General features: G+C 42.3%; 2 protein-coding genes across 2 annotated transcripts; one reads left to right on the top strand and one right to left on the bottom strand.

Annotated features, from left to right (window-relative positions):
• The first annotated feature begins 563 nt into the window (after positions 1 to 563).
• On the top strand, positions 564 to 5,874 carry grk7a (G protein-coupled receptor kinase 7a). The gene is made up of 4 exons (XM_072441791.1): positions 564 to 1,310; positions 3,004 to 3,459; positions 5,098 to 5,378; positions 5,521 to 5,874. The coding sequence occupies exons 1-4, from the start codon at positions 714 to 716 to the stop codon at positions 5,861 to 5,863; spliced, it is 1,677 nt and encodes a 558-aa protein (XP_072297892.1). The 5' UTR covers positions 564 to 713; the 3' UTR covers positions 5,864 to 5,874.
• Positions 5,875 to 11,388: 5,514 nt separating this feature from the next.
• Positions 11,389 to 25,093, bottom strand: atp1b3a (ATPase Na+/K+ transporting subunit beta 3a). Its single transcript, XM_072441790.1, has 7 exons — positions 24,625 to 25,093; positions 21,474 to 21,602; positions 18,945 to 19,043; positions 16,455 to 16,645; positions 15,902 to 15,952; positions 14,531 to 14,617; positions 11,389 to 14,167 (listed from the first exon to the last, which is right to left on the bottom strand). Exons 1-7 carry the CDS (start codon positions 24,734 to 24,736, stop codon positions 14,000 to 14,002), a joined length of 837 nt encoding a protein of 278 aa, XP_072297891.1. The 5' UTR covers positions 24,737 to 25,093; the 3' UTR covers positions 11,389 to 13,999.
• Positions 25,094 to 25,603: the final 510 nt, after the last annotated feature.

Genomic DNA, 25,603 nt, shown 5'->3' with positions numbered 1-25,603 from the left:
TACTGTAAAAAATAAGACTTATCAAAGACTTTTATGCTGGAAGTATATTTTATTACTGTAAACATTGGACCACAGCCAAAAGCGTTGCATGTGACTAAAGCGTTATAGAATTGGTCTAAATGTCCCACTGTGTGAATGCTGCATATGCTTGCGACATGTCTCTGAACTTAAAAACAGTGTACGACATTTCATTAGTACTTCTGGGAATGATTGTGCCACATGACAAACTGCATTCAGGTTCAAAGTGTCTCAAACTTGGTCTGGAACGTGTCCTCATCGGGGTTCACTCTAAATCTCAGTTCAGAGTTCAGAAACATCTCCTCTGCAGCTCTTTTACTGCTCTTCACATTCTTCCACTGTCTGCCACCCACATGCAGCGTCGACAGGACCCTGCCTCATAGTGATTTCAGCGCACGGTGCATAAATATAGCAGGTTAGAAAGCCTCTTAGGACAGAGCCGTTTACGATTCCCTTTCTGTGCACTGCATCCTTGAATAGCCTACACAAAGATCTTAAGCCAAAATCCCTCCCTGGTATTTAATTCTAAATGAGTGATTACTGGGTGTGTCGATGTCTTAGCTGTACAGGTAGGCTGGTCAAGTCCCTGAGCCTCCCACACTCTCACCAGTGCTGGGACAGGGGCAACCGTCCGTGGGACACCGCTGAATATTCCAGTTTTCTAGGGGAGAGAGACCAACCAAAAAGCCGCCAAGATGTGTGACATGGCGGGACTCGATAACCTGGTGGCCAACACGGCTTACCTAAAGGCGCAGGGTGGAGATGACAAAGAAATGAAAAAACGCCGCCGGAGCTTGTCTCTGCCCAAACCGGAGCAATGTGCGGCAGTGAGGACCTCCATCGACAAGGATTTTGTCATGCTTTGTGAAAGGCAACCAATTGGCAAAAAGTTCTTCCGTGACTTCCTTGTCAGTAAACCAGAGTACAAGGTCGCTGCCGACTTCTTAGATGAACTTTACGACTGGGATCTGGCTGAAGGGGCCACGAAAAAGAAAGCGTGCCAAGATATCATGAAGAAGTACACCAAACCTGACTCCAAGACCTTCTTGTCTTTTTTGACGGGGGATAAATTGGAGAAGTGTAAGGGTGTGACGGAATCCAACTTCGATGAGGTGATGAAGGGGTCGGTCCAGGAAGGCACAAGAGAGTTTTTGAAAGACAAGCCGTTCACAGAATATCAGGCCAGTCCCTTTTTTGACAAGTTTCTTCAGTGGAAAGAATATGAGAAGCAACCCATCAGCGACAAATACTTCTATGAATTCAGGACTCTGGGAAAAGGAGGCTTTGGAGAGGTGAGACTTAACACAACGACAGGCCTCAACACTGTTCAGTGACATGATGTAATGCTGCTGTGTTGGCTGTACGCTGGGGGCCACAGAAAACCCACAAATATTATTTTTACATGTATGATAAATGTACGTACACTATAGCTCTGAGCCGTCTGTAAAGCAAGTGTTGGGCCTGAAGGTTGAAGTAGTCTTACACGGTTTATATAAAACAAAAAACTGCAGTTAAACGTTGGATCTCTGGGTGTTACCGTGGGGACACATTTGCTATGAATAATCTCAAAGCAGCAGAAGCAGTACTTAAATCATACTCAGAGAAGGGCAGAGACAGAAGTCAAAGGTCAGATGGGTCTGTAAAGCTACTTGATCAGATCAGTGTCAAGCTTGAGGTCATATTTGGGCCGTTTTGAATGTGAGAGGGCAAACAAACTTCTCTGTGGGCTAAAACGGATTAGAGCATTAGATTAGCGAGCATTAGATTAGTCTCAAATATACTGTACATACTTACACATATTTATACAAAATAAGCTTTCAACGTTATTTGACCCGTCAGCCATTTGATCCCGTCCTGTTTCTTTGTGTATTATGTGTAAGATGATGTGAACTTTGGGAGAGTTCTCAGAAATGGCATGCATGAAATAAAATGGCTGAAATGGGACTTGCTGGCCCGGTGGTGTAGTGGTTTAAGGCATTACGCATTTGTGGTTGTCACCTCTTAAGTGGGTTTGCCTCCTGCCACTACAGCAGCCCTGTCCAGGAAAGGAAATCCGTTTTGACATTTGGCACACGTGACCTATAACTCTTGATGTGTGATTCTTATAAAAATGTAACTGGACAAATGGTAAACTTCTTGTCTCACTAATAGCAAAGTGCTTTGTTTTTTCTGGCCGAAGGCTTTATTAGACAGGACAGTCGCAGGAAATGCCCCCGCGGTGGCAGCATGTGCAACTCCTTAAACCAGTACACCACCAGCAAGCACCACAAACGCTTCCTGAATGGTTTCTGGCACTCAAAGGCGGGCTTAAGAGTTTACGGACCAGATTGCACATTCACATTATAATTTCCATTTTTACAGATCACAAACTTTACGTCATATTTGTAACATTTTTGGCATAGATTCGATTCCTTTTCTGCCCAGCATCATGGCCCTTTTTCATGTTCTGCGTGGGATTTGAAGAGTGACTGTGTCTGGGGAAACTAAACATGTAACATTATTGTGACATAAAGTTAGCCGCTCTTTGGCCAAAAGTTTGCTGAATGTTTAAGCTGTTTGAACGAAACTGTGAGTTCAGTATAGAGCTGCTCGATTATAGAAAAATGAATGATCAGGATTATGTAAATCATAATTGAAACACAGTAGAAAGTCGTGGGATGGATTCCCAACGCGGCACGGGGCCTCTCTGTGTGGGTGGGTTTCCCCTGCAACTAAAACATGTACAATAGGCTCCTCCCCTCTTGGGCCAGGACTCTGTAAAAGAGAAGTTTAATCCCAGAGGCTGTTTCCTGGTTTAATAAAGGTCAATTAAAAAAACACTCAATGTGGGAGTCAGGAGTTTATGTTAATACATCTCGATTATGGTACACTATCTTTTTAATCAATTAGAGCAATAATCATAGTTGAAATGTAATTTGCATCAATTTGCATATGAAAGGCACACTTACAAGAACACACTAAACTAAAAGCTGTGTTTGCCTTTAGGTATGTGCTGTCCAGGTGAAAAACACTGGCCAGATGTATGCCTGCAAGAAGCTGGAAAAGAAGCGCCTGAAGAAAAAGGGTGGTGAGAAGATGGCTCTGCTTGAGAAGAAGATCTTGGAGAAGGTCAACAGCCTGTTTCTGGTGAATCTGGCCTATGCTTATGACAGCAAGACCCACTTGTGCCTAGTCATGACGCTGATGAACGGAGGAGACCTCAAATACCACATTTATAACTTGGGCTACGACGGCAAAGGTGTGGACAAGGGCATCGAGATGAAGCGTGTGGTCCACTACACAGCACAGATCACCTGTGGAATCCTCCACCTGCATGAAATGGACATCATTTACCGAGACATGAAGCCCGAGAACGTCCTCCTGGACAGCTTTGGCCAGTGTCGACTCTCTGACCTGGGTCTGGCCATTGAGGTAGCTGCTGGCAAGACCGTCACTCAGATGGTGAGTTTATCAAAGTCTTTTACACTCTTACTCGGTTAGTTTTGGGTTCCTGCCTCAGTCAGAATATTGTGTCCTTTTGCGTGTCTTTTACGGGACATCTCGGCATCAATGGCTGGATCTGCACAGGCCTGTTATAGGGACTGGAATATTAAGGCATCAATCATCTGAACAGAGATGAAGACTATTGCCTGACATGTTGCGGGTTAATGGTGTAACTAGAACTAGAAAGTGATTGGCTGTGATGGAGGCATTATGGCATTACAAGGAGAGGAATGTCCAAAGGCAGAAGTTCAGATGGTTTGTCCAGGCTTAAAGGCAGCGACTCATTAGTTGGTACCATTTCTGTCTCTGATATCTCTACAGTCTAAATATGAATATGAGACTTAAAACCTCTCAGTCAGGTTCAATCTGAAGAGGGCTGAGACAATTGCCTGAAGGTCTTTTTATTTCTGTGTACATTATATAGTATTATTGTCTTTTAATTAGAACGATCGTGGACCAGCTCCTCATTCAGTTTAGGCTCTTCTAACACTGTCGCAGCAATAATTAAAAATAAATACAATCACTGCATACAATTCATGTTGACTTGACCCAAGACCAATTGTGTAATCTAAACCTTTATATCTTTCTGTGCAGAGCTTTTTCTCAGGTCTATCTGTAGTAACAAAGCCTGTGGCTCTATGAAAGTCTGCTAAGCTCATTAACGTACGCCGGTGCTCCTATGGCAGCCAAAGTGACTGGGCTCGAGCTGGCTTTGCTCTTCTAATCCTCTTAGAGGGCATTACACAAGTCTGATTAGATTGGCAGAACCAGGTAAACATTACAATGAATATTTTTTAGCCACATTTTTTACTCAGTTTAGTTCCGTCAGATACCGATGAGTCAGAGAAGTGTGAAAAGCCCAAGTGACAAGACCAATGTGAATGTTCAATAAGATACACAACTTTACAATTACTAGCAAAAGAGAAAGTCCTTTTGAGTGAGATAAATATATGCAGCCCTTGTCCTATCTTTGGGTCTGGATGAGCCGCAGTAGTAGGACGCCTCCCCCTCCCTCCACAACATGACGTTTTATTTTTATTTTTTTGTGATTGTTTTATGTTTGAAAAAGAAATAGTGAAAAAACACTGCTCAAAATGATATTTGAGTCTGTCCGGTAGGTCTCCTAGATTAGATGTACCTATCAAAGAGGAGTCACAAGTGTGGGTACAACTCTGAGTGGACACACATGACTCCTGACAGGTAGGATTAGGATTAGAGCTGTCTCCTGAGGCAGGCAGGTCACACTGGGATGGACAGAGGACAGGAAAGGTCAGTGTGCACAAAGAGCACTCCTGAGAATGTTTCAAATCTTTCTGACAAGGTCGACAGTTGAGGTCTGTCCTGTCCTGAGGGATTGTACATCTAATAATAATCAAAAGTATATTACAAACGTCAGTATTGTACATTCACCAGACACCACTATATTTACTTTGGATTGCTGAGGCTGATAAAATAATCAAACGTTTACATCACTCTATTACTACTTCTGTAAAAAGATTCTGTAACAAATGCCACTCAAGTTTTCACTGATGCTTTTTGGCAAATATAATTGAAATGCCATTTTACTTGATGATAATTGAAGGTGTCTCCCTATAGGCTGGAACTGGAGCCTACATGGCCCCTGAGCTCCTGAATAAGACCCCATACCGGACCTCGGTGGACTGGTGGGCCCTGGGCTGCAGTATCTATGAGATGATTGCAGGCTACACTCCATTCAAAGGCCCCGAGAGCCTGAAGCAGAAAGTGGAGAAGGAGGAAGTCCAGCGCCGAATCCAGAACGAGGAGCCCAAGTTTGAGCACCGCTTCTTTGACTCGGTGACCAAAGACGTCATCCAGCTGTTCCTCAAGAAGAAAATGGATGAACGATTGGGTGTTAGGTAAGGCATTCAGAATTATAATCAATGTTTTGTGGAAAGTGGAAAATTTGAGCTCCAGAAAACAATATATGTGAATGTAAAATACAAAATGCTCACCATTTTACAATCTTTTCCATAACAATATATTTGTGATTGTCTTTAGGAACAATATGGAGGACCCTAGGAAGCATGAATGGTTCAAGAGCATCAACTTCCCTCGTCTGGAGGCCGGCCTCGTGGATCCGCCCTGGGTCCCCAAGCCCAATGTTGTGTACGCCAAGGACACAGGAGACATTGCTGAGTTCTCAGACGTCAAGGGCGTGACGTTTGACAACAATGATGATAAATTCTTCCATGAGTTTGGCACCGGCGCTGTGCCCATCCAGTGGCAGAAGGAGATGATTGAGAGTGGACTGTTCGACGAGCTCAACGACCCCAACAGGAAAGAGGCACCCGCAGGAGGAGATTCTGATGGTCAGAAGTCTGGTACCTGTGTAATGCTGTGAGCAGCCCAGGCTCTTGTGTGCGCAGGTACTCACGAGGACACAAAACATTGACCAAAGGCAAAGATGAGCACAATGGCATTTCCGTTTACACTGCTATGAGTCCTATTAGCAGCCAGAATCCAAACCTCCCAGAGCAAAGAGAGAAGACCCCTCAGTTCTTCACTGAAAGTGCTTTAAATGAACTGGTGTTTGCTCCCAAAGTCAGTCAGCAAGTAAATCTACAGGAAAAAATTATGTATGTATTGTATATAAGACTTTAATTTGATCTATCTATGCACAGATTGTTGAGGAGTATAAAAGCTAGATTATACAAAGCACATAATTTCCTTTGTTGTTGGTGTTGTATAAGAGTGTAGCGGAGTCAGGCCCTGGGGCGAGGACAGAGGGAGGTGAAAGGCACAACAGCCTAAGGCTGTTCATGGACCACAAACATCCAGAAGAACTGGGCCCAACACTGGACCATCACCTTCAATATTTGATTTGATCTTCACCATGAGATTCTCTCAATGGAAAATAAAGCCCAGATATGTTTTTTAATGAAAAAAAAAAAACTAACCATGATTTTGAATGTAAATCTGATGATTTGTCATTCATTTCCCCACCTGTCTCTACAGAGAACTGAGATGTGTTTGTAGTGTGAGAAAAGTCTAAAATAACTCTTTGGAGTTAGACCCACAGACAGCAAAGATGGCTCCTTATGTTGTATACATAAATAAATACATTTGTAAATATAAAAAGAGAAAGTTGGCATGATAATATAGGAATGTTGGAGATGTAATGCTGAAGTCATGTGAATAAAACAAAATTATTTCTTCTAAAGTCAGTGTCTTGTCTTTTGCCATTGTAGCACATTGAAAAGTGATTCAGATGTAGATACTTGATCCTTGTACTAAAGTAATGTACTACAAGTACATTTTACACTAATATATGTATGGAGTGGTAACTGAACGTTTATGTTGTGCTAGTACTTGTAGTACTTGTAGTACATTACTTTAGTCATAACTGCCAGTAAGAAGATACACAGAGTAAAAGCTAAAAATACCAGCTGCATTAGCCGTGCGTTGGTGGGACTGAGTGCTCCCTTCCCTGTCTTAGCTGATAAGGCGATAACCAGTTTATCCCTTGGCTCTCTCAAACTAAATCAGTTTCAAATCCTTGTCACTGAGCCATCTCAACTAAATGATGAGCAGCAAATATTCTTTCTCAAAAGCAGGCTTCGAGCAGTCATAGTCTCAGAAATATCTCACTCTTCTCCGTCACCTCTTCAAATCGACCTCACTCAGTAGAAACTTTAGATGAAGATGGCAAATTCAGAAACACAAACGGTTGAAGAAAACATACTGGTGGCAGCTGGAAGGACATCCGAGGCGTCCAGATTCACTCCTTGTTTGAGGGGAGCAAGTAAAAAAAGGAAAACTATTTCTAGTATGCTAGTCTTGGTTTGCACATTTAAAACATATTATGCTAAATGTTGTTTCATCAGAGTGCATTAGTGTGCTCAAATTTAAAATGATGGATTCATGTAATACTGAGTAATTCTGCATTGTCCTGCATTTGAGAAATGTTTTATTTCAACTGTTCAAATATGTCTTTTAGTAATTTTTTAACCTTAAAAACACGTAAAGCCTGGTTTTAGAACAGACTGTCGGCCTCTTTAACACAGGAGCTTGGAAGCTAAAGTCGAGCACCGGCGTAATGCGTTCTCTTATTTTAGTTCCTGTTATTAATTTTCCATGTTTTGAACCAGTTGAAAGCTTTTTATTGAGTTTTTAGGACGCGTTGCGAGCAGGAAGTTACAGTCTAATCTAGACGTTACAAATGCATGGATACTTTTTTCAGCCACACTTTTAGTCAAGATTTTTCTTGCTTTGATTTTAGCCATATTACGCAGATGAAAGTAGGCTATTTGTTCACAGGCTTGATTCATATGCACTTTGAATGAGACCTCTGGATCTACACTGACATCGTCCAGTGTGATCTGCTCAGATGATGCTCATCTTGTAGATGTTTAGGGACCAGCACAGTGACCATGTTTTTTTTTCAGGGTTAAGAAGCAGATAATTAAGTGTCATCCAGGTTTTTATATCCTTCACACAAGAACTAAGTCTGGCTACTTGTCTTCATTGATAAATACAGCGTGTGTCACCTGCATAGCAGTGGAAGTTAATGTCATGCTTTCTGATAATGTTGCCTAACGGCAGCATATGAAGAGTAAACAGAATTGGACCAAGTACTGAACCCTGTGGTACAGCAAGGTGAGGAGCTCTGGTTTACATGAACAAATTGGTACCTATCTGATAAATAGGATTTAAACCAGCTGAGGGTGGGGCCTCTGACACCTACATCGCATTCTAACCTCTGCAGTGGAATGTTGTGGTCGATGGTGTCAAACGCTGAGCTGAAGTCCAACAGAACCAGGATTGAGACCAGTCTGAGTCAGTCATCATCAGCAGCTAATAACAAATCATTTGTAACTAGTGCAGTTTCCGTGCTGTGGTGATCCCCGAATCCTGACTGGAAAACTTAAAAGAGTTGTAGTTAAAGAGCTTTGTCGCCACCTACAGGACAATAACTTATTTGAAGGATTTTGGAGACAAAGGGAAGATTTGAAATAGGTCAATAGTTTACCAACATGTCTCAAGATCAGGCTTTTTCAATAGTGATATGTGTTATAGTGTTATACTTGAATACAAAAAAAAAACATATGTTCCCTTTAAGGACAGCACAAAGACACGGACTGAAGCTAAACCCAGGAGATAAACTGTGTTTTACAGATGTGGGATGAAGCTTGTCAAGTATATGGTTATATCTGTCGATGCAAAGCTTTCAACTGGTTCATGCAGCAGCAAGATTACTAACAGGAACTAAAAGAAGAGAGCACATTACGCCAGTGCTCCAGTCTCTTCACTGGCTCCTGTCGAGTTTAGAATCAAATTTAAAATTACAAAGCCATAAATGACATGGCCTCATCCTACCTCAAAGATGGGCGTCTTCTGATCCAAAGGTCGGCGGTTCGACTCCCCGCTCAGTCAGAAGAGGTTGGCGGTGCGATCGCAGCTGCCTCATGTGAATACTGCCGTTGTGTCCTTGGGCAAGACACTTAACCCAACTTGCCCCCCAGTGTCTGCGTATATCTGGGGTGTGAATGTGTGGGTTCCTTGATGTAAAGCGCTTTGAGTACCTTGACGGTAGAAAAGCGCTATATAAATGTGACCATTTATAGTGCTATATCATCCAAACAGAGCTCTTCCCTCTCAGAATGCTGGCCTTCTGGTGGTCCCAAGAGTCTCTAAAAGCACAGTAGGAGGTTGAGCGTTTAGCCACAAAGCTCCTGTGTTATGGAATCAGCTCCTGTCCATGTTAAAGAGGCCGACACAGTCTCTTCATTTAAGACCAGGCTTAAAACGTTCCTCTTTGAAATGACTTATGGTCAGACCAGTTAGGAACAGAAATATAAACCTATAGTTTCAGCTACGCTGCCCTAGGAGCAACTATGGGGGAAGTATGGCAGCTTGAGCACTATCCTCTTCTTCTGACTACTTCAAATATTTAATTCCAGTCTGTTCATTGCTTTTTCTTCTTCTTCTCCCATTTCCCCGCCGGGAGTGGAACAGACAAGTTGATGACCTGTGGACCCAGATGATCCTCGAGTCCCTGGAGAAACAGTCTCTACTCCATATAAACGGTTCTTCATCTGCCTGGAAGAACTGGTTCTCCTCCTGAGTGGCTCCAGCTCCTCTATCTATCTTGCGTCCGTCGGTCGGTCTGAGGGAGTCAGATCTCTCCTTCACTGTGGAACTCCTCCAGGTTTCTACTTTTTCCTAAAGAGGTTTTGTAGTTTTTCCTGGCCGAGAAGGAGGGTCTAAGGACAGGGGAGCCTGGGACATTTGTCTAAGGACAGGGGAGCCTGGGACATTACCAAGTCCCTATGAACATTGTTTAATCTGTTTTTCACCGATTTTTTCATCTGTTTTTTTTGCCCTCCGAGGCCACTGCTGCTGTGATTTTGAGCTATACTAAAATAAATTGAATTGAATCTTTGCTTTCAGTAAGGAGGGCATATTTTTTTGAAACTAAAAACACCACCCTCCTCAGCAGGTGCAGGACACCATGTGCACATGCAGAGCAAAGCCAAGGTCCAGGGGACGTCATGTGAGTTCTGTCGCCCTCTTGTGGCTAACACGGTTCAAGAGAAGAGTGCTGTACACAATCAAAAGGCATCAAAGCAGCAGGTGGGTTACGCATAGGCTACTTCAGTGGGCCCATACAAATATATAGGTTAAATATTTCTACATGAATGTGAAGTATGGTCCTGAAAGATAAGCTAAAATATCTTGGCACCATGATCAAAGTAGTCCACTCTGGTAGGTTTTTGTGTTCTAATCTATACTATTAAATATGTTGTGTAGTATTTAGGTACCTCATAGGTGCCGTCACATTATAGGACATGGGGAACATGGGGACTATGTGCTCTCCATACATATGTGTTTCCAGTTCTTAAAGCTGACACTCCCAAACCTCACCCAAAGCCTAAGCATTCTATCTGTCCCTAACACTTAACCTGGACCTTTACCCATTTGAGAAATAAACTACTGTGAAAATATCAAAGGTTAAGTAAAGATAAATAAAGGTACCTGGGGAACTGTAGTTACCTCCATCACCTAAAGGTTCCTGTGTTCCTGGGGAAGTACTGGGGAACATAGGGCCCTTGATGAACAAAAGAATAAATAGAAAAGAGGAAAAAAAGGTGATTGTAAAACGGAATCTCACTATCTTAACCATTAAAATGTCACATTCCAGCAAAAATACAGGGACAATTCACACACAACGGACACAGTTTTACAGTTTACACAATCACTTAACAAGATGAAGGTATTATCAGGTTGTGTCATTTGTCAAATCATAACCATTGTGTAATGTGGATGTTGGCTCTTGATTACAGTATGGTTGCTAGGTAACAGTTGTGGAATTACCTCTTTGTCACATCTGCAGCTCATGTTTAAGCAGGAAGTACAATCATTATTGTAACCAAAATGTCAAACTGGGGAAAAAGTCAGCACAATTTTAAGACAAATCTCAAATATAATCATGTTGACAACACCTTTGTGTAGCCTAACCTGTCATATACACAAGATAAAACAAGCTTTCCTTGAGCTATCAGGCTACTTGTGAGCATCAAATGTTAATTACCCTGTATGCCAAATAAAAAGACCATATGTTGTTGCTTTTATACATAAAGACTAAATAAGACAAATAATACACTTTTGGAAAAAAGTTGAGGTTGAGCAAATGGTTTACAAGGCCTGTACACATTATTGTTATAGGCTTTATTGTTTGGATTCATTGACATTGTCATTTGTTGTTATGCTTATGTTGTTACGTTCTGTAATGTCAGCATGATTTACTTTAGTACTTATCGAGACCTTCTGGTTAGCCCAATATAGAATACTAAAACTAATATTGTCAAAGACAGGATCATAATTTATTCACCAATATTCAATTAAATCCAATGATTGAAAAGTTGGCATTTTTTTCTTCAAAATCACTTTTATTCCACAATTTATTTCATCAGGTCTTAAGGCACCCTGAAGAGATGTTACAAGTTGTTCTTTCAAATGTGGGTTCCTTTTTAAGACTGTGTAAACATAGCTTTGAATAAGATAATTTTCTTAAATTATTTCTTTACAGTGCACAGACATTGTGTGTTGTGACAAAAATACAGTGTGAATTCAGTAAATATGGTAGATAGTGTTTATATATATATACATCGAGTAGAGTAGAGTAGAGTAGATAGAGCTCGGCAGACAATCAGATCAACAGGCTGAAGAAGATTTTTCAAGAGAAACTAACAAACAATCTTTGAGACCGAGATAGATACAGAACACATAGATATACAGTACATAGTTACATTGGGTTTTCTTTTGCCTTTTGCAGCGCCTCTACGCTTCAAAGCCAGTTTGTGTAGCCTCCTGAGCCAACGCTTCCACAGTCCACAAGCACCACCCGGCCACAACAGCAGCAGGTGAAGGTCAGGGCTCCCATTCACACACTGGACCTCTCTCCCCGGGACGTCCCAGTACAATACTTCAGTGGTAAGAGGGAGTATTTGAGATGGAAAATGAACATGGTGGTAATAATGCCAGTGGTAATCTACAGCAGTCATTCTCAACTGGTCTCATCTTGGGGTCCAGTGTCGCTCATCAGTTTGACAGCAAACTCAAAAAAACAAAATGAAAAGTCTCTCACACGATATAGAAATATAATATCTAAACTATATTTCACAATATGTCACACACTAATATTCACATCCACTTTGAGGTCCCAACAACCAGTTGAGAACTCCAAATCTACATAATATACTGTATATATATTAAATTCTTAAAATATGTAGTAAAAAGATGGGAAGCAAGTATTTAAGATAATCAATGTCAAGTGGCACTGTTTTTCTTTGCAGATGTAATATGCAGGGTTCTTTCAACCTCCCTTTCAATGTGAATACCTATCTTTTTCTACTTCCTAGTGTCAGAAACACAACAGTAAGTCCTGTGAATACCTAATTACGGCTAAAGCCACTGGGATAAGCTTGTTTCAGCTGCTCATTCTGATGTTAGGAACGGCTAAACGCAATTGTTAGTCGTTTCCTTTCTTTCCTACATATTACATTTTAACACTGCGCAAATAACTGAACATGATCGAGATGACATTGAAAAACAAGCTTCCATGTGAGAATGTAACACAAAACTGTACAATATTCCCACCACTTGATTCCAGCAAGGCCTGCGTGGGAGCCCTGACAGTGTGAGTCCTTTTGCGCTCGACTATTGCAGTGGAGAGGTGTGTAGACGGGAAGACAGCCGACGGACGGACAACATGCAAACGACAGACAGACAGACAGACAGCACAAGACTGGGCCGTGGCCTCACCACAGCACATAAATCTATCTAGAGTTCCCTAAATATGTAAGTTTCACAATGTATTTATTTATTTATACGTAGAAAGGGACTTTGTAATTGGCATTTCATATACAAGGATACAGTGGCTATACTTGATTATCAACATATGTTTTCTATGAAGTCTCTGAAGTGAGAATGATACATGGAAAGCTATTCTTTCTCAAATACTATACAGCAAGATAAAAATTCTCTCTGCACCCGCCATATTTCAGATAGGCATTCACACTTGTAATGGGATGGCGACAACACTTCGGAAATACGTCGAGCGTTTCCATAAAGGGATTTACGGTCGTTTTGAAATATCGCAAGGCAAATTTGTGACTGTTTCTCCCAAACATACAATTTTTTACCTTTTTTTTACCTTTTTTTTTTTAACTTCAGTTTTACTTCCAACCAATAGCAAGACGTCACACACAAAGCTAACTGACACATTGAGATACTTTGTTATTTTAACTGTTAGCCACAAAGACTCATGCGGCTCCGCAAAAAGATCAAGCTTTTCCATCTCAAAACGTGATTCACAGCTTTCATTTGCGTGTTGGCAGTTATGGGGTTAGTTTTTATTGGAATGATTATAGTTTGCGTGCAAAACTGGCTGGAGCAAACTTCACACCACTATCAGTCTCCTTTATCTATCAAAACACATTTATGTGGAACCGCACAGAAATATCTCATCCAAAATAATAAAAGCTATTCCTCAAAGTACTGCAGAATCCAGCTCAGCCTTCCACCAAAAACTTGTCACAAATATGTCTTTTTGCCATATTTCAAAAATTGAAATGGTATTTTATGGAAACACAGCCGTAACATATGAGAAGCTAGACGTTTGATGGCTTGCTCATAATGGCTATCCAATGAAGCTAAATGATAGATTGGGCAGTGCAAGACGTGGGTTTGCTATGGCGATGGTGGAGAGGTTGATGGGTTGGATGAATGATCAGGTGTAAAGCCTGTATCTTGTTCGTTGGGATCTTGAAGGAGGTCAGCAGAAGGAAAGAAAGGTCATAAAAGTCATCAAAGCAACATTCGAAGAGCTTTCCAAATGGCAGTGAAGCCCATTGAACTGCATCCTTTGGCAGAATGCTGCCTTTGTGACGTGATGTGACTCTCCCTTTCGGATTTCTTAGCTTTAGAGCAACATTGGCAGCCTCTGCTTTGCATCCCGCGGGCCGGAGTGGCCACATTACTCCGTCACCTTGACCTTGAAGCTGATGCGACCCAGCCACTTGTCTCGCTCGTCGTTGTTGCGCAGGTCGGTGCCCTCTACCCGGCACTCCACCGAGTGCTCCTTGTTCATGTCCTCCTTCCCTAGGAGCAGCTTCACCGCCACCAGGGGCTGCACGTAGTTCTCCTGGAGGTGCACCCAGGACCACAGTCAAACATGCAGCACAGTCATGAGTTTAAAGAGTAAATAAAGAGTAGTCCATTTATATATGTAGAAATAACAACCCCCTGAGGAAACACTGCTAAAAGGGAAATGGAATCTAATACTTTATTATTTTTCATATTGTGAGAAAACAGCAGTCTAGTTTATTAAACCATAACCTTTACAATATACTGTTGGAGCAATTTGTGTTGTACCTCCCCAGAGAATAGAAAATAGTTTTAAAGATTATTATTATTTTATCATATTTAGGAAAACAAAACTTTCACTTTTTAGCTGGTGAGATTCAAACTATTAAGGATAATAATATTCAACAATAGCATTACTTACATGGTCCTTCTTGCCGTAGTAGGGAAAATACTTCTTATCGATGCGGCCCTCGTCGGGGTAATACGCCATCTGCACCGGAGTGTCTTTCTGCGGAGGACAAGGAAGTACAAATATGTTCAATTGTCACTTCCTCCTCCAATTGTATGTTCACATCCAGAGGAATGCATGTTATTAGAATCTAGAGTGGAGGACAAACACACACACACACACACACACACAGGAGGAAAAAGCATCAGAAGCACGCAAAGAGGCCTGTAAATGTCACACAGAATGGAGGTGACTGCACTCAAAAGAATGGCAGCTCAAAGCACCTACTCAAATGATTTTAAATGTCAACTCTCTCCAGGAACAGATCGCAAATGTGTTCAAACCAGAGACAGTGTGAATATTGTATAAATCAGATGGCTTATGATATGCAAGACCTTTCCATTAATATCTGCCCCCAAATGATGAAATATTACACCGCTCATGTGCTTGTGTGAAACATGCACAGGGCGGTTTCTAGATTTTTTGGGGGCCTTGAGCAGGATGTTGTTTAGGTGCCCCGAGAATTGCTGAATTGTTTGTGAGCTTCCTTAAATTACCTTTTAACCACAAACAATTCACAATCTATTACACTTTGAGGGCCAGAGCTTGAATATTTATTTAATTATGTATTTTTAAAAATACATAAATAAATATTGGAAAGCAAATTAATATCTGGCAAAAAAAACAACAACAACACACTTCTATGCGTAATAAGCAGAATTTAACCAAAAATATATTAACTAAATCCTGAATCACATTTTGAAAGTTCTCAGATGAAGCTGTATGTTCAGCTTTGGGGCCCCCTACTGTCCAGTGGGGCCCCTATGCACGTGCCTCGTCTGCCTCCAGCAAGAAACGGCTCTGACACAAAATGAGCTAACCAATGCTAACAACCAAAAACTGTTGTTGCTAATAATTGCTAGCCTGACAATATGTTTTAGAGATTTTTTTTGTTTCCTTTTCCTTCATTTTTTGTGTTATTTAATACATGATGCACTTACTCTACTGTCTGTGGTCGAAAAAGTTTCAGCGGTCCTCATCTGGACACGTTTTTATTTTTTTTTAATGGAAACATTGTCCAGATGACTCCCTTTTTCCAGATGAAACTTTTTTTTTGAACACGGGTAAGTAACACTTACAATACTATTCCTTTTTCTGACTCCCATTCTTACCCTATAACCATCAGTGACAGCATGCAGGGACAAAACCAAAAAGAAAACACACAAAAATGTAAGAAAAAACGTGAGACAATGTCAAAATATCAACAAAAGTCATAATTTGTAATGTTTCCGGGGATAAAGACACAGAGGGCGGGACGGGGCGGACAGGACGGGGAGAGTTCACCTTCACTGTGCAGTTGATGTAAGGATCCCCACGAGGCATCAGGCCAATGATCTGCAAACACACGTATTAGCAAACATATTGGACCATCACTGGAGGGGACATTTGGCGTGGTGTGTTAATACAACCAGGGATATGGCTGAAACATATTCAATTGTGTTACAAACTCCAGCCAATTTATCATTTAGTGACCTCTTTTTACCAAGGAAAGTGCCAAAGAGAATAATAATCCACTATCTATATATTTTTAGTGGGGAAGCCAGAGCAGCCATGGGTGAACATACACATGCATCAGGTTTGGGACCATTAGGTGCAATTCAATTCAAAAAGAAGATTGAAGGAAGTTTGTAATGTTAAAATTCTATTGTGCAATTCATTTACTTTTACTTATGATATGACTTTTATGAGTTGATGCTACATAAGGGTCATCTTCAATATCCTCTATCGTAATATTTCATGTGTCAGGAGAACATCGCACGGACATCACACTTCAAAATGTGAGTGCATGAGTATTCTGTCGTTATCTGTGGAATTTAGCGCGTGAGCTTGAACTTACCCTGTTGAGTTTGAGCAGAACACAGGGCTGGCCATCAGAGTAGCCAAAGTTGGTGTCAGAGAGTCCGGAGCAGGCCTTGAGAAAGCCCCTCTTGAAGCTGCAGACCTGTTTCTGCTCCACTTCGTCCTGGAGGAAGTACTGTCCTGTGGCACAGTCCTGCACATTCTGCTCCTGAAGTGAGTCGTTGTACCCTGAGAGAGAGACAGAGGACGAGGGATGTTTCTGTCATTCACATAAACTGACGCTAAAAAAAAATGATTTGATAAGCAATAGATTTGAGGTAAATACAGCTTGTCAATGTTATAATTGTTAGTTTTATTTAAGCTTATCGTATATAGTCTGTCTTCATTTGCACAGCTCTAAATATTTAGTTGTACCTTGTGATGTCATTGAGTGGTAATCCAGGAAGTGCTCCTCCTTGTTTTAAGGGTTAAGGTTAAAGTATACTGTATCCATCCTTCAATGCCACTGGGGCGTCCTGTCAGGAGCTGCTGCTCAGAGCTCTTGGGGACAGTTCAGCTCAGCTTGGTCAGGACTATTGTAGCTGGAGGATTTAACCTGTTTTTTATGTTTAATGTTGATGAAGGAAACCCATCCAGACACGAGAGAAACAGGCAAACTCTGCACAAAAAGGCCCGGGAGTTGAACCTGCAAACTTGAACAGGCTTGTTCTGAGTTCAAATGGTCTACTGCACTAAGGGTGGACTTGGTTTGGAACTGTTCTAGGTTTATGTAGGGGTTTTGTGGCTGTTTTTGCACCAATTTCCATGTGGTGTGTTTTTTGGATGCATTGATGCTGTTAGCCTACGCGACTCCTCGATGAGACAGCAGTACTTGAGCCCTCTGCTGGAGAAGGGGGTAACAAAACATGGAAACAAGGCTAAGATGTCTGAGTGTTGTTCCAAAAGCCTGAAAAAGCATCATATTGGAGCTGCCAGTGCTTCACGCTCACATACTGCATTTGATAAATGAGGGCCCTGGTGAGCGGGCACTTCCACATCAGAGCACACTCCAGATATTCAAAAAACTGCTTTTTCCACCCATTTATGAGGACAGTCTACTCACAAGGGCCATCTCTGTGTTTTTGTCCCCTAAGCAGAAAGAGTCATTCCCAAGAACATTCAAAACCAGCACAGAACATAAAGTGTGCTATTCTTCTGTCGCTTTTTGTTCCCACAGTGTTGTACCAGGAACAAACTTTACCAGCATTTGACACTTTATTGATCCTGGTTTAGTCTTGGGATAGTTCTGGTTTGGACTTGATTTAGACCTGGTTAAGACTTTGGTTGGACCAAGACCAAGACCTGGTTTAGTCCTAGTTTCAGCTTGGTCTTGGTTTGAGCTTGTTTTGTTTAGCGTTGCCCAATTGTCTGGTCTGGTCTTGATTTAGTCCTGGTTTAGTCTTGGTCTGGTCCGGTCTGGCTCTGGTTTAGTGTTGGTCTGGTCCGGTCTGGCTCTGGTTTAGTCTTGGTCTGGTCCGGTCTGGCTCTGGTTTAGTCTTGGTCTGGTCCGGTCTGGCTCTGGTTTAGTCTTGGTCTGGTCCGGTCTGGCTCTGGTTTAGTCTTGGTCTGGTCCGGTCTGGCTCTGGTTTAGTCTTGGTCTGGTCCGGTCTGACTCTGGTTTAGTCTTGGTCTGGTCCGGTCTGGCTCTGGTTTAGTCTTGGTCTGGTCCGGTCTGGCTCTGGTTTAGTGTTGGTCTGGTCCGGTCTGGCTCTGGTTTAGTGTTGGTCTGGTCCGGTCTGGCTCTGGTTTAGTCTTGGTCTGGTCCGGTCTGGCTCTGGTTTAGTCTTGGTCTGGTCCTGTTTGGCTAGAAAGGTACTTTACTCAATGCATTTTGAGGATATCTTCATAGTCCATAAAATATTATATGTATTAAATTTGATTTGATTGATTTGATATAATTTCTCATTGTACAGAAACTGTCAGTACTTTTCTGTTCCATCACAGACATTTCCTCACAAGAACTTACTAAAGAAATATGCATTGTCTGGTACATCAGTCAGCTATATGTGCCCACCATCAATCAAGTGAATCATGAATCTAATTAAAAGAACACTCTGAACACTAGTATGTGGTTTATCACTTCTGCTGTTAATTCCCCTAAAACGTCTAAATCTGAATCATCTTTTTGAACATTCTGTGACCAATTCATTTTCACAGCGAGATTTTAACAATTTCAAAAACACATATAACTGTACGAGTCAGTTCACGGCGCATATTTTAAACACATCATTCATATTTGAGAGATTGCTGCAACATACAAGAATCACTTGCATTTCAGATCGTCGTAGAGTTCAGGACCAAAACATCAAAACGCTATTGACAAAATCTGCCAAACGCCCTTAGGCTAAAGGGTTTCATACTTAATAAGACCCCTGGATATCATACTAGCTAAATAATGGCATTACCACCTCATTTCAAACATTAAAAATTGCACTTTGGGTTATCCAGTCACACCCGACTAAAGTGGCCCGGAGCTAAGTGCACTTACGCTTCAGGAAGGACTCCAGCTGTGTGACGTAGCCGTCGTACTTGGTGGGGTCTGACTTGATGTATGTGATCTCCAGAGCGTTGGGGCGGATCGCCATGCCTGGGGACGAGGGCAAAAGTACGGTAAACAAAAGAGCGTGGAACTCCCCTGAATCGTGAAACGCCAAACTGAACGTGTGGAAACGGGTCGATACAAAAGCATCAGTGAGGATAAGTCATGTTTGTACGCTCAAGAGGAAACGGGATTGAAAGTGCGCTGTGAGTTGTACGTATAAAATGATGATGATGATGTTTTTAAGATGATGCATGTAGTTTGGTTTGTCATGTTCATCTTTTGGAAGCTGGGAAGAAGCATGGATGACCCAAGGATTAAGGACTGGACATAATATCAGATCATGACAATATCAAAAATAACCACAGGATTCAACTTGGAAATAAAAACTCTTTTTATTTTTATGTACAAAATGTGTCAATTACTCTGAATTTAATCTGCAATATGCTCTAATTCTTCTTTTACCCCTTTTTTATTGATGCCACTCCCTTATTTTCTACTTTTATGCCTTTACTTACCTTATGTTCTTCCTCGTTCTTTGTGTTTTTTGTTTTATTTTGTGTGTGTTTTTTACTGTTGTTGTTGTTGTTGTTGTTCTATGTCCTAATACAAAATAAAATGAAAAGAAAAAGAACAATTCCTTGTCTATATGAAGAATATTGTCAAAGAAATGAAACTCTAAATGTAATTTACACTTCACTAAATGTAATTTACACTTCACCCAAACATTTCATCCTTTTATCCATAGTTTTGGTCCCATGTGGCATGTGTGATGGTCAGTCATAGTCAGCAGCTAGAACTTCAATATTAGCGCAGAGTGACCCGTGTATTCATTAGAGCTCTGAGGCAGTGAACTTATATATGTAACATTTCAATTCAATATTTGTTTCATACAAACAGCTCGGTGTATGTTAGGTTTACTGTCATATTATATTGTTGTACGTGGTATTGACACATTAAATATCCAAAAGAAATGTTGACAAATGTTGAAATGGATCATATTTATTAATGACTTCTAGGGTTTTTCGGTACTTATTAAAATAAAACATGCCAAATTAATTTGACCTGCCCCATCTTCATTAATCTTTGAGATTCTTTTGAAATGAATGTGTTGTTATAATTAAATTTAATGGGCCTGTAGAATATTGTGATCTCCAATATTTTCACTAACACAATCCTCTAAAAATAAATAGACTTTCAACAGGAAGTTAATCGCAAAGTCATCCATTTTGAATTGTGTGAAAATATCTCATTCTAATGTACCTTTCTTTAACTTATACTTACTGAACATACAATAATACATAAATATCAGTTTTATCATCTGGACAACAAAACATTTCGACTCTCATCCAAGAGTCATTCTCAATGTGTGAATCGAGTCTGGAACTCAGGCTTTATATCCGACTCTGTGTAAGCCCCGCCCACTGGGCGGGTCCTCCTGATGAAGGTAGTTTTTAGTTTTACTTGAGACTTTGTTTTCTAACAGCCCTGTAATGGGCTATCTACATCCTATTGTAAACTGACTTTCTCTCCCTCTTCACTGAGTACATGATTAGCATCAGAATTCCCCGAGCGTCTCCCGCTCCAGAGTTTCAAGACACTATTATATATGACCGGAAGGTTGGATCTTAAACCTTCATTTCGGTTTAAAGAGGTTTCTCCTTTTTAAACAAAGAGCCTCTTTAATCGTTTCTCCTGCTTAGAATCTTCACCTCACTGTCTTCAATCGAGTGGTTTGTGGCTTTAAGATGAAGATGGACAGCGCTTTGTCTCTCCTATGTCCCGCTCTTTACAACTTTCTTCACCGCATTGGATCGAATAAACTACATTGCTCTGTTTTTTTGTCTGCATCTTGTCCTTAGGATGAACCAGTTTTTGTCTTAAAGTGTTGATTTAAAATAAATCAGTGTTGTCTTCTGTCGGGATGTGTTTAGAAGTAATAAAAAAAAAGGTTATTGATCCAATTGTTTTTGCTGGATTCACTTAGATCTGTCCCTGTCCATCTGTCATGCTGTGTTTTGAATCCCTAGAGCGGGAGACGCCCAGGACATTCTGATGCTAATCGGGTACTCAGTGAGGAGGGAGCCAAAGTCAGGTTACAATAGGATGTAGATAGCCCATTACAGGGCTGTTAGAAAACAAAGAAGAGCAGTCTCAAGTGAAACCAAATACTCCCGGTGGGCAGGGCTTACACAGAGTAGGATAAATATCTGAGTTCCCAGATTGAGAATGACTATTGGATGAGAGTCGAAACGTTTTGAAATCTGATCTGAAAAACAGAGTCCAGATGATACAACTGCATTTTTTCTACAATGGAACACTCCTGGAGGAATGAGGGATTACACAGACTAATAATACATACAGTAATAAATACAAACAACCTCTTACTGTAATCAAAGAAATTGTAAGTCTATCCGGCGAATTGGATCTATATTTTCAAAGTACTTTTCATAATATATCATGTTTTTCATCTCTGACCTGGGAAGGGCACGCGGTCCCTGTATCTGGGCACTTTGTCGTCCAGGGACAGCAGCAGCACCCACATGGTCAGAGCGAACATCCCGGCCAGGAAGCAGTAGAAGACCAGGTAAAAGAGCAGGATCAGGGCTGCGGAGAGAGAAAAAGACATGTGCAGTATAATTACCACAAGCTTAAAACCAACCAAGACCAGAGCTTCCAGTACGCCTCCCCAGAGACCTGCCACGTCACCGAGCTGCCATGGCGGCTCACAGTGCGGCTCCCAATGCTGAGTAAGCCGGACAAAGGTTATGTTCTGACACTGTGTGGGGGATTCAGTGGGATTGACACTTCTGTTTTGACTTCTTCGATTGACTGAAAACGTCTTGGAGCTGAATATAAAGTAGAGCTAATGGTTCTCAAACTGTGGGTAGGTGGCATGCGGCGTCACATTTGAACCCAGATTGAGGTTCAGTCTTTTCTAATAATCAATGATCGTCTGTTTAATCGAGCGGTCAGAAAAAAACATGTGGGTTGGAGCAGCGTTCAGACGTTGGAGAAAGAAATCAGTCTATGTTCAGGAAGTGGCTATTGAAACCCATTTGTATTTGTGTTTAATTGTATGAAAAATGATGTCAGCCCCTGGTCCAGCCGTGGTCTGGTTCGGGTGTGGTCTTCTGTGTGCTTTTGATACTTTGATACTTTCACTTTCTATTTGTGTTTCTAGAAGGCTACGTGAGGGAAAACCGTGCTCTGACAAATAAAGAGCACTTTTTTTATTCATTGTCTTGTTGTCCTTGTTCAGAGCTACCAAAAAATGTTCAAAACTGCTCATAACTCATTTAAAAAGGCATTTCTTTTGCTTTCTTGTCACAATATTCACCCTCAGATGTTGCCAAAAGCAGCCCCGAACACCTCACATTAAAGAAACGCTTCCTTTTTTATAATTATTGCTGTTATGTTGATCATTCCGAACGCTGCCTCGTACTGAACATGGACAGAGCGGCTGGAGTGGTGGTGAAGAGGCTCCGGGCTCCACTCACACTAAGTGGTCCCAGTGTTTTTACAGTAACACGGCACAAACATTTACAGGCAGTGTACAGTGCACGCTCCAGCTCGCAGCCTACATCTCACCATTAAATATGTATGATTTAATGCCAAGACTTTAAAAACAGCTACTTGGATACTAGTGCGCCATGATTCCTATGCTAATTTATGCTGTGCGCTCGTTTGTGATCGATTACTCGTTTCGTTTTTATGAAATTACTTAAGTACGGTGTATAATATGGCAGTTTTTTGAGTCTCAGATATGGTAGATATGGATTCAAATGTCGTTAATGTTTTTAAGCTCAAGTCATGCTCAGATCTGAATGCGCTGGACTGTAGAGCACAGACTTTAACCTGCTAATTAACTTGATTTTTGAATTAAATCAGAATACCACACTGTTCAAATCAGAAAATGTTGATTTAGTACTTTCTTGTGGTATTACTAGCCTACTGTCAGTAAACGTTGACCAATATGAGTAGAAGTTGAAATGAAAAGTAAGTGGTTCTGCATAATTACTTGTCACTGGTGCAGAGTAGGGCTGAACGTGTTTTCTGATTTCATTGTAATTGTGGCATTCTGTTTGAAGTTCAAATTTGAAACACGTCCATCAGCATTTGAGCGAGACTGAAACCTGAACTGCATGAACTAACGCAAGAATCCCACGTACGTTTGCAGAGGTTTGAACTACAAGGTTTGCAGGTTTTACACATAAAGTGAGACAGGATACTCAGCATTTTTGTGATTTGATTCGATTGCTCTGTCTCTTGCAGTTGTTCTGTTGCATATTGTAGTTCTAGTATCGACCTGGTGTGCGGTGTGTACTGTGTGTGCATGACTACTCTATTCAATGGACTGCATTTGTATGTATGAATATGAATATGTCTTCACTTTTACCACTGCATTATGATGAAGCTCTCCTCTGATTGCAGACACAGTTCCTGGCACAGAGCACTTTCAGAGGCCGTGTGTGTTGATGCTGCAGTGACAGCTGATCTGCCGTGCATCATCTAGTGCCACAAAGACGTGCGGGGACAAAGACACAATGCTATTCTCCTTCTAATCCTCTCTCCTTGGAGACAGGCCTCCCTTCCACATCTCCAGCTCCTGGAATGCCACTGCAGAGCTGAGAGCATCTGCTGCCTCATGCAAGCCTCCAACACATCTGATTCAAAATGGTTCTGCCCTCTAAAAACCATGGACCCTCGCTCATCGCACCGCACACCCCCCGCTCTGCCGCCGCTGCCTCACGCTCTCCAGCCGTCTCCCACAATGCACCTGCCCGGCTTGCGTGCACAGAAAGACGGGGAGAAAGAGAAGAGAGGGAATCCCATTTGACCTTGACAGGCATGCTAATGTGGGCGGCCATGCAACTGCAATGGAGCATCCCACTCCACAGCAGCACAGGGGCCCGGCGCAGCCCGCAGTCACAGCCTGTGTGAGGAGTGGGCTGTGAGGGGAGGCTCTGCTCACGTAGCCCCTGAGCAAAGGACTGGCGCATCATTAGTACTGAACAGGTAGAAGACTGACACTTTGTCTTTGGAAGCGTTCTGTGCCCAAAGCCCCCTGCCACACAGACATGTCCAGTATGAAGCCCACTGCTGCCCACTTCATGAGACTGAAGGGCCGGTGCTGTTACAATGGCTCTCTCATGTCATTGACTTCAGATAATAGCTCATCTTTCACTTGAAATCCTCCCATCCTTGCATGCTGGGAGATCAGCCAAAAGCCACTGCGTATTTCCTCTCACATTCCGTCTGAAAAGGTGATCGCACCTTTAAAAATGGCAGAAAATGACCTTTTGTCCCCTCAGTGCTGAGCCAATGACTGGGGCCTGCATTACATAAATGTATGGGCACTGCTCAGAGATGGTTAGGTAATAGCTGCACATATCATTCTGCCTTATTGAGACTATAGATGTGTGACTGGTTATGACTCATTAGAATGAGAAACGCGAGCAATGCGGCAAAGCGCCAAAGGTGTCTGAGGAAAGGACACATCTGCCGCGCAGGCTCGCCACCTTGGAGTAGGCCACCGGTTCTGCGGTATCGGCAGAACTCTGTGGCGTGAGGTGAGAACGTGTGGCGCTAATCGGAGGCGATGAATGACCGGGAGAGGCTCACTTACCCCAGCTGCTGGCCGTGCGACCCAACAGCTCCCCGGTCCTGGGGTTGTAGAGAGAGTCCTTCCAACTGGACGCGTTCTCCTTGCTGGCGGGTTTGTCCTCGGTGCTCGCCATGGTGACTCTCCTCTGATTGTGCTCCTAAATCCCGGCGTGGCTTTGTATGATTTCGGGTGCTTCCTTTGCGCGGCTTTGCTTTTCTCCCCGTGGAACTAGGATGGTGAAAAGCAGCGCAGCGGGGGATGTGATGGAGGCGAAGGAGAAGCCGGCGAGTGGTCGGATCAATGGTGGGGAATAAGTGGGCGGCGTAGAGCGAGGCGGCTGCGAGCGGAGGGAGAGACGCTCTTGGTTTGGAACAAAAAAAGGAAAAAAAAAAACCACGAGCGAGGGAAGGAGAGGAAGTGGAGAGAGTCAGTGACGTCCGCACGCGAGAGGCGCCGTGGCAGCTGATGCAGTGCGAGAGGATGGATGTGCATTGGCTTAGAGACCGGGAGACGCGCCGGGGACGCGCCGGGGACGCGCTGGAGACGCAACGTTACGCGCACGAATTATAAATAGTGCGCACGTCCCGCTACTGCCCGTCAGTTCTGATCGTGACAGAGAGGGTTTGAGGAGCAGCGAGGGGGTGAGATTGAGGGAGAGGAGGGAGGAGGAGGAAGAGGAGGGAGGGAGGAAGAGGAGGGAGGGAGGGAGGAGGAAGAGGAGGGAGTCTGTGGGAATTTGTGGAGTAGGTTCATTAAGGCGAAGATGGAGCAGAAGATGAGAGGAAAATGAAGGGAGAGGAAGGGTGAGTGAACGAGGGGAGGAGGCTTTGAAGGAAGGAAGGATGGAAGGATGGAAGGATGGAAGGGAAGGATGATAAAACAAAAAGATGGGAGGAAGGAAGGAGGATGAGCAAAAAGGAAGCATGACATGAAGGAACAAAAGGAGGAGGTATGAATAAAGATCACTGGATTAGGCTCAAGTCTAAGTAGGTTAAGAGTA

This window comes from Eucyclogobius newberryi, unplaced genomic scaffold, assembly GCF_026437365.1.
Source record: "Eucyclogobius newberryi isolate DKJ021-1_F unplaced genomic scaffold, fEucNew1.0.hap1 SCAF_12, whole genome shotgun sequence".
Taxonomy (NCBI): Eukaryota; Metazoa; Chordata; class Actinopteri; order Gobiiformes; family Gobiidae; genus Eucyclogobius; species Eucyclogobius newberryi.
This window is presented reverse-complemented; position numbering and strand designations above follow the sequence as displayed.

Coding starts and splice junctions, on each gene's coding strand:
- grk7a (XM_072441791.1), top strand. CDS start 714: ATGTGTGACATGGCGGGACTCGATAACCTGGTGGCCAACACGGCTTAC. Junction 3,460..5,097: donor GCAAGACCGTCACTCAGATG/GTGAGTTTATCA, acceptor GTCTCCCTATAG/GCTGGAACTGGAGCCTACAT. Junction 5,379..5,520: donor GATGAACGATTGGGTGTTAG/GTAAGGCATTCA, acceptor GATTGTCTTTAG/GAACAATATGGAGGACCCTA.
- atp1b3a (XM_072441790.1), bottom strand. CDS start 24,736: ATGGCGAGCACCGAGGACAAACCCGCCAGCAAGGAGAACGCGTCCAGT. Junction 19,044..21,473: donor GGACCGCGTGCCCTTCCCAG/GTCAGAGATGAA, acceptor CCTCGTCCCCAG/GCATGGCGATCCGCCCCAAC. Junction 14,618..15,901: donor ACATCAACTGCACAGTGAAG/GTGAACTCTCCC, acceptor TGTCCTCCGCAG/AAAGACACTCCGGTGCAGAT.